This window comes from Hyperolius riggenbachi, chromosome 12, assembly GCF_040937935.1.
Source record: "Hyperolius riggenbachi isolate aHypRig1 chromosome 12, aHypRig1.pri, whole genome shotgun sequence".
In the NCBI taxonomy this organism is placed as follows: Eukaryota; Metazoa; Chordata; class Amphibia; order Anura; family Hyperoliidae; genus Hyperolius; species Hyperolius riggenbachi.
The window spans coordinates 26,578,780-26,587,777 of record NC_090657.1 but is presented as its reverse complement, the minus strand read 5'-3'; the positions used below and the strand labels follow the sequence as shown (position 1 = coordinate 26,587,777).

Here is an 8,998-nt window from a genome sequence, read left to right as displayed (position 1 = left end):
TCCTGCAAAATGCATTCATAGTCTATGATATCTGCAGATCCTCATACACACCTTGTTTAACAGACATTCATCTGCAGATCAGACAATCATCTGCAGATCTGAAAATCCATCTTGGTGGATCTGATCTGCAGATGAATGTCAGTTAAACAAGGTGTGTATGATGATCTGCAGATATCAGACTATGAATGCATTTTGCAGGAACGGATCTTTGGCAGGAACAGATCCTTTGCAGATACTGATCTTTTGAATGTGTTATACAAATTTTCTATGCAAATGTATGCAGCTTGAAAATGGACCAGTTCAATGAAGCCAAGGTGCCTTTCCATTAGTTCATTTTCAGGCTGCATATGATTGCATGATGATTTGCAAAATCCTACAACTTATAATTATTTGTATCATTGACCGTCCCCCAGTTCCTACCATAGTCATAGGCCGTTTTTGGGGCCCCTTTCTTTGTGTTTTGTGGGGCTCATCGTACTGAATTTACAGCACATTAGCTCAGGCAGTAACTACCAGTGCTGCACACTATAGCTGTGTTGTAAACTAGGGATGGTCAATGAGAGGCAAGCAATCCAAGCTGATGAAGGACTATGCAAATTTTGTAAGGAACTGTATGCAATTTGGCACGATTCAATTAGTCCATTTTTAAGATGCATATATTTGCAAAGAAAATTACAGTAGTTTTCAGAATATATAACTCACGCCTGACTATAAGATACACCTAGGTTTAGAGGCCAAAATCAGGGGAAAAGCAAATACTAAACTTGGTGCTTCTACAGTGCAGGGGTGTCTCATGGACCGTTTCCCCCAAGCTGTCTCTAAGCTACTCAATCTACACAACCACCAGTTACACTGCACTACCCCCTTCTGCCCCACCAACTACACTACAATATGATCTCGCCTGATCCTGCCCCCGCGCTCCTCTTGCCCTTTGCACCAGTCCTGCTGATAGGCTCTTCTCTTCCTTTAGCTGTGACATCACTGTATACTGCAGCCGCATGCATGTGCGCCGTTGGTCTTACGGTACAGGACCAATACAGAGGCAGTGCAGAACGGAGGACCAAGAGCTGAATAGTGGCAGTCAGTCACAGTGTACAGCAATGTCACAGCTGCAGGAGGAGAAGAGAAGCCAGTCTATCAGCGGGACCGGAGCGAAGAGGAGAGGAGCGTAGTGGCAGGATCAGTTAAGACCTTTCCTACACAGCAATTTACTGTGTCTTAGGAATATAAGATGTACCCTCTTTTTCCTACAGTTCTGGGGAAGAAAAAGCAGGTCTTATATTCTAAAAAATATGGTACATAATCTTGCATCAACTCCGTTATTTGCATTTAGTTGTTTACTCCTATTGTAATCTACCGTAACAAATCATTGCTGTGTGCACGGAAACATTTCTTGAAGTGTACCGAAGTAACATTTTTCAGACAAGTTTTCAGAAGTGCGTGATATGTTTTGAAAGACACGAAAGAGAAGGAAAAAAGAAAAAAAGGATCTTTATTGGAACACATCTGAACATCAGATATACTCTGGTCAGCTGGGTGGAAATTGTGCACCTCTTGTGGGACATTGAAACCCGAAGGACATGATTAGGGCCAGGGGCGTGTCTTATAGTAGTGGTAACAGGAGCAGCAGCAGTGATTTTTGTTTGAATCCCTGCAAACGGCAAACCCCTTTATTTACCAGAAGGGAGGGCTTCCTGATGTGGCTATAGGCCAACAAGCCTCCTTCCAGGCTCCTGGCAGTCAGTGTGTGTGTGCTATATACAGGACATAGAGCCATAGTATACTTGCTCCTGAGGTCCCAGGCTAAACACAAACACACCCACCCTCACAGCATCCCCTCTCCTGATAAATACACTGAAAAAAAGAAAAAACTATAAAACAAGCAAATGCTCTACCCCACCCCCAGGACATGGGATGGCTGAGAGAGTGGAGACAGACAGAACATTCAGAACATGCTGCATTGAATCCAAAGCCTGGAAGGGGCTCCATGTGCTCATTTCAGGCATCCATGAATGGAACTTTAAAATTGATACGCAAAAACAAAGATGTTATAAGGAGGGATTAAAAAAGTATTCCCTTCAGTGCCCCTGCCCATTTTCCACCATCCCACATGAGGAAGAGAGGTGTCTGCTGCTCCTGCTGCTCATGTTCTTCAAGAGCCAATGGGTAGGAGATGACCTGTTGGAAAGAAAAAGAAAACCAGTTATAGAGAAATTGTGCTATTTAGACTGTGTGACTTGCCCCATTGTGGAAGCTCTCTTGTGGCAGTACACTGGTAGAGTTGGTCAATGAAGTGCAAATAACTGTCTTGCGTACAACTTGAAACTGGTCCAACAGGATATGTGGTATGATAGGGGTGTCTTGAGATACAGGAAACACAAAAAGGACGGGAGCCCAATAGCGTAATACGTTTTAGTATAAGGTCTATAAGTGGTATAATGAAAACTACTCACAAAGGCGGGTTACAGAGTGGCAACCGACCGCAAGAAGCAGGTGGAGACCATAAACCCGACTCCACCCACCCGGGGTGGTCCAGCTGGACCTAGTGGCGGTTGCTCTCTTAGAAAAATTGACAGTTGTCCCCTGTGGTGTGAACCACATGCAGTCTGTCTGAACCCCACCAACAGGATATGTCGGGGGGTACATAAGCACAATATGGGTGAAAGAGGCGCCCTGGTGTGTATAAAATTCTTTAAAAGTGAAAAGAAAGGGAGGTAGCTTACCTCAAATAACAAAATCTTTGTAACAACGAAATATTTTTATTATTAAGCACAGGCAACGCGTTTCACGGATCTAAATCCACTTCCTCAGGCCAATAACTGTGCCAAATGGAAAAACCTCAGCCTCTAAGAGGCTCCCTATGCTAATGAGGTTTTTCCATTTGGCACGGTTATTAGCCTGAGGAAGCGGGTTTAGACCCGTGAAACGCATTGCCTGTGTTTGGCCTGAGGAAGTGGGCTTAGACCCATGAAACGTGTTGCCTGTGTTTGGCCTGAGGAAGCGGGCTTAGACCCATGAAACGCGTTGCCTGTGTTTGGCCTGAGGAAGCGGGCTTAGACCCATGAAGCGCGTTGCCTGTGTTTGGCCTGAGGAAGCGGGCTTAGACCCATGAAGCGCGTTGCCTGTGTTTGGCCTGAGGAAGCGGGCTTAGACCCATGAAACGCGTTGCCTGTGCTTAATAATAAAAATCTTTTGTTGTTACAAAGATTTTGTTATTTGAGATAAGCTACCTTCCTTTCTTTTCGTTTTTAAAGAATTTTATACACACCAGGGCGCCTCTTTCACCCATATTGTGGTCTAACAGGAAGTTATTTTTATTGGTCCAGTTCCAAGCTACATACAATTTAATTACAAGCTAATCAGCCAATGGGGTTGATTCGGTAAAATACATGATTTGCTGATTATATTGAAAACAGCAATGCAAAGATAGGTTCACTGTAAACATCCAATCACCTGCAGAAAATGTACTGCTAATGAGAAAGCAAAACTAAATCTTCTGCAGGGAAAAAGCTGAGGCATTCTCCACTTTCTCATTGACCAATGCTTGCTCATAGCTGCTCTCATTGCACACACCTGCTTGCACAAGAAACATAATTACAGACTGGTGTTGCAAGAGCATATCCTGTGTTACATGAAAAGCAGAAGCAGCGACACCAGTCATAGACAAGACATGGCAGATGTCCTGTCATTGTCATCAGTGCTTTCACCAACATATAACATGCATTAGTGTTGTGACATTTCCTTCCTACAAGCCCAAACACAACATCCTCCTGTCCTATGCATTCCCATCACTGATGTTCAAAACTTTTCAACTGAGTAAAAATGAAACCAAACATCTCACTTTTTGCCAAATGGTGCTGAGATGAATCCATCCACTTGATTGCAGTATACAGTATGCCTACATGTTAAAGCTGTTGTGTGGTGCCCTGATCTGTCTAGCTGGCTCCCTAATCTGATTATAAAAGGGAATACTACTTTTGTTGAGAAAAACTCAATGCTTTCAGTTTGGCTCTGTATATTGCAAGGATTAATGGCAAACATTAACTCAGATTGTTTTAATGTGCATACAAATAAATGACATGACTAATTTCAGCAGAAACTGGCAGAAAATTGTGCCATAATTTGCGGTCAGTCAATGGAATAGCCAGCTGTTAAATATGTGTAGCAAATTGTGAGGGATGGTGAAGCGGCGGACGAGGAACGTCACAGAGCGGGTGAGAGTGTGAAGAGCAATGCCCTAGGCCAGGTCAATTCCCAAGCGGATCACTCACCAATACGCCAGAGGGGGAGATTGGGGGCCGCTGTACATGCTGCTTTTCGGTTGAAGTGGTTGTTATCAGTTGTCTTAGCCAAGCTTAGGCCTCTTTCAAACAGGAGACTGAACTGCACACTTGTCAGGCAGTTCAGCCTCCTGCTTGCTGCCCTCAAGCGCCATTAGGGTGCAATTAAAATGCATCCAAATAACAGCGGTTATAACACCACGCATTTCAGCACTTAACACGCAGTGATGTTACCCGGCGGCAGAGAACAGCAACAGGTCGCATCTGAGCATGGCTGTGGGCGTATTCAGTTGTGACTAAGTGAGAGGGAGTGCCTGTCCACCGCCGGTACCGGGGGTTAACAAGTGACCATCCGGTGCACAACAGCAGCTGACAGGTAGTGAATTCAGCAACGTCAGCTGCTTATATGAATGAGGCCTTAAAGGGCCACTTAAGTCAAAAAAAAAAAATGAGTTTTACTCACCTGGGGCTTCCAATAGCCCGCTGCAGCTGTCCGGTGTCCTCGCCATCTCCCTCCGATCCTCCTGGCCCCGCCAGCAGCCACTTCCTGTTTCGGTGACAGGAGCTGACAGGCTGGGGACGCGAGTGATTCTTCGCGTTCCTGGCCACAATAGCGCCATCTATGCTGCTATAGCATATATCATATACCATATAGCAGCATAGAGGGTGCTTATGTGTCTGGGAACGCGAAGAATCACTCGCGTCCCCAGCCTGTCAGCTCCTGTCACCGAAACAGGAAGTGGCTGTCGGCGGGGCCAGGAGGATCGGAGGGAGATGGCGGGGGCACCGGACAGCTGCAGGGGGCTATTGGAAGCCCTAGGTGAGTAAAACTCATTTTTTTTGTTTGACTTAAGTGTCCCTTTAAAGGGACACTTAAGTCAAACAAAAAAAAATGAGTTTTACTCACCTAGGGCTTCCAATAGCCCCCTGCAGCTCTCCGGTGCCCTCGCCGTCTCCCTCCGATCTTCCTGGCCCCGCCGGCAGCCACTTCCTGTTTCGGTGTCAGGAGCTGACAGGCTGGGGACGCGAGTGATTCTTCGCGTTCCCAGATACATTAGCACCCTATATGCTGCTATATGGTATATGATATATGCTATAGCAGCATAGATGGTGCTATTGTGGCCAGGAATGCGAAGAATCACTCGTGTCCCCAGCCTGTCAGCTCCTGTCACCGAAACAGGAAAATGCTGCCGGCGGGGCCAGGAGGATCGGAGGGAGACGGCGAGGGCACCGGAGAGCTGCAGGGGGCTATTGGAAGCCCCAGGTGAGTAAAACTCATTAACTCTTTTTTTAATTTTTTTTTACTTAAGTGTCCCTTTAAGGCTCAACCAAACCGCCTGATTGTCATCTGAGTTTGGTCTGTTATGCTGGGCATAGACGGGTCGATCGGATCAACTCCAGCCGCGTCCCCGCTTGTCCGCGAGGATAGATTCCCGCTCGTCCCCGCCGGCGGTCCTTATCAGCCGCTTGATTCCCTGCCATTGTCCGCCGGCGGGAATCGAGTGTGCGCGGGTCGAGCCAGCTGAATATTATCAGCTGGCCGGATCAGCTGGTCGATACACGGTACAGAAACGGACCGTGTATCCCCAGCATTAGACGACAATCAGGACTAGATGAGTGACTGATAACAGGATGTTTGCCCGATCCATCCCGCAGATCAACTCACACAATTGTTGGGATGATATCGTGCAGCTGGCCACAAGTGTACAATGTGGTTTGAACGACACACTTGTAAGTGAAAGCGTTGATATCGTGTAGTCCATCGTTTTGCTTGCACACGCACTACGTAAATGATTTGGTTGTTCAGTTAGTCGGTGCGCATAAAATGCAATTTGTGTAAACATTTTGTCGTGGTGTCGGTCGTGCACTTTGTTGGATGTGTGTGCGTACCTGTAACTTACCATGTGTACGTATCTTTACCCAAATGTTTAAATCAAACAAGGTGGCTTGTGTGGCAGAACTATTGTTTGGAATGTAAACTCGTGTAAAATGAGAAGGGAGTGTATGCTGAAGCCTTGATGAGTGGATTGCCTGCCCTGCGTTTTCTCTCTAGCCTTGTGTTTGAATGAGTCACATGCCTTGTTATCTAGACTTCAGTGTTCTCTATAATCTAAACAATTCTTTTTATACTATTCATGGTCCAATACCAGTAAATCCCTCAGTATCTGTTAACATAATTAGGTCAGTCACAGAGGTGTTTAAACAGCAACCTAAAAAGGACAAGAAAACTAGAATAGGAGAGTTCAGTTCACTTAAAGAGTTTGGGTGACCTCATGAAAACCCTAACCTACAAAGCACTCCACAATCTCTCTCCCCAGTACATATCTTCACTAATATCCAGATACCAACCCAATCGTAATCTCAGATCTGCACATGATCTTCTGTTGTCCTCCTCTAGAATTACCTCCTCACATTCATGTTTACAAGATTTTGCACGTGCTTCACCTCTCCTCTGGAATGCCTTCCCCAACACATCCGTCACTCGCCAACGCTCTCTAAAAACTCATTTGTTCTGACAAGCATATGTGCTACCTTAGGCCACTTCCCTTTGTCCTTAGACCAAACTGCACTAGGTATCTACTACTAGGCATCCTAAAACACTGCCTCTATATATTTGTTGTATACAACCCCTCCTCTTGTCTTCCCCCCCCCCCCCCCCTTTAGATTGTAAGCTCACAAGGGCAGGGCTCTCTCTCCCTTTTGTGTCTTGAAAGTGATTATACATTTTATTTATCATGTTACTTTTATCACTGTTATTACCAATTCTGTATTTTGTCACTAATTATGCATCTTGTATATTGGTGTACATTATTGTCTGTATTATTATGTACCCCATGTTCGATTCTTACTTTGTACAGCGCTACGGAATATGTTGGCGCGTTATAAATCAATAATAATAATGAAAAGGTGATTGCTGTTTATGTGTGCCTTATCTTACAATATCAGATATGTACTATTTACCATACGAGGAGAAATATTGCTTGGGGTACATTTTAGAATTACTGAAGGGGAAAATGTTTTCAGCAGCACGGTGGATAGCACTCTAGCCTTGCATAGCTGGGGAAACTGGTTCAATTCCAGGCCAGGACAGTCTCTTTCTGTGTTTGGGTGTGTTTTCTTTGGACACTATGGTTGCCTCCCAAAAACACACTGAATTGAACTTAACTGGTTCCTTAGAAAACGGACATCAGCCTTTGACAGGGAAATCCTCGTCATGGCAGTGATTATTATAAGTTTAGGGAACTGTTAGGGTCCCAACTATCTACTCTGTAAAGTGCTTTGGAAAATGTCATTGCTATATAAATACATAATAATCTGATATAATCCTATTGGACAGTTGCCCATCACCCTCCTTGGAACTCACCTATGTAAGCTTCTTGGCCTTGTTGTACAGAGAGTCCACCACTTTGCTCATATTCTGAATGGTTTCCAGAGCAGCTTCATATGTCTTATCTACAGGAGGCTCATCAAAAATAATCAAGACCCCCTCTCCTTGATCTAGAATACCTGCAAAAAGGACATACATATATGCAAAATAATGAGCAGTCACAGCTTTATATATGGAAAGGATAACAAACCCTTCAAACAAAATAACTATGAGCTTACGATTATTATTTGGAAGTGTATGTATACAGTGTTCTCCCTAGAATTTTTTTCCAGCCTGGTGGCATGAAATAGTAGCCGGGTGGCATGAAAAAGTAGCCCGGTGGGGCGAGATGAGAGAATGCAGGGCCGGTGCTTCTGTGCTCAACTCTGCTTACAGCATAGGAGGAGGTGAGCCGATGATAGCCGGGTGCTCACCAAAACTAGCCGGGTGAAGCACCCAGCTAAAAGAGCCTGGGGAGAATACTGGTATATATTCAACGTAAAGCTCACATCCAGGAAAAACTTCTAGTTCTGGACAGAATGGGGAGGGATGAAAACCTCTTCCAGAGTAATACTCAGCAAGGAAATTCCCCTCTTTTCCTGCCCCTGATCTATGACAGGCTTCTTATTTTCAGCCCATTATGTCAGCAAGAAGTAATTGGCATCAGTAAAAACTGAAGGCTGTATATACACAAGGGGATCTGAAGACAATTGTTCAAGCAACCAACCTTTCTAATTGATTTTCCAAAAGGTAATCAATTGGTTGGAAGGCCAAACCAACATAAGAAGTGCAATAACCCTCTAAGGGCTCTTTCACATCTGCGCAGATTTTGAGTATTTTGGCGCAACGGGTAAAGTTTGCGTTCCCCAAGGTAAAATGAAAGTCCATAGACTTTCATTTTAGCTTTCACATATAACGCAGCATTTTGTGCGGTGCGGTACGACGCACCCGGGAGCAGTTTTTCGGCCGACGCTAGCGTTAAAATGTTAGTCAATGTGAAGCGCAAGCTATGCGCGTTTTAAATAAGTTTTCAACGCAGGCATATAATCCCAGAATGCAACAGAGGAACGTAGTAGAAAGTTGAAAACTAAAAAAGAAAAAAAAAAATATCTGTGTTTTCCTATGTGCTGTAACGCATTGAAAACGCACACTCACTGCAGTGAAACGCATATCAAAACGCATACAACAAAATGTATGCATTGAGCGTTCTCCAACGCCAGCTCTGATGTGAAAGAGCCCTTATCCAGTCTTGTCTACTAGCCTAGAAGTCCTTTCAGATGCACACTGGAAAGGGGAACTTTGTGTGCAGAAATAGCCTTTTAAGACCTCCCTCTGCAGCTGGGCCATGTAA

At 44.8% G+C, this 8,998-nt stretch overlaps 1 protein-coding gene across 1 annotated transcript in view; it reads right to left on the bottom strand.

Annotated features, from left to right (window-relative positions):
- Nucleotides 1-1,474: 1,474 nt before the first annotated feature.
- Nucleotides 1,475-8,998, bottom strand: part of PSMD11 (proteasome 26S subunit, non-ATPase 11) — a 64,095-nt gene continuing 56,571 nt past the window's right edge. Inside the window, exons 13-14 of the mRNA XM_068264562.1 lie at nucleotides 7,645-7,787; nucleotides 1,475-2,178 (exon numbers count right to left, since the gene is read on the bottom strand). Of these exons, the coding sequence (XP_068120663.1) occupies nucleotides 7,645-7,787 (143 nt within the window). The 3' untranslated portion in view covers nucleotides 1,475-2,178. The remainder of the gene's footprint in view (nucleotides 2,179-7,644; nucleotides 7,788-8,998) is intronic.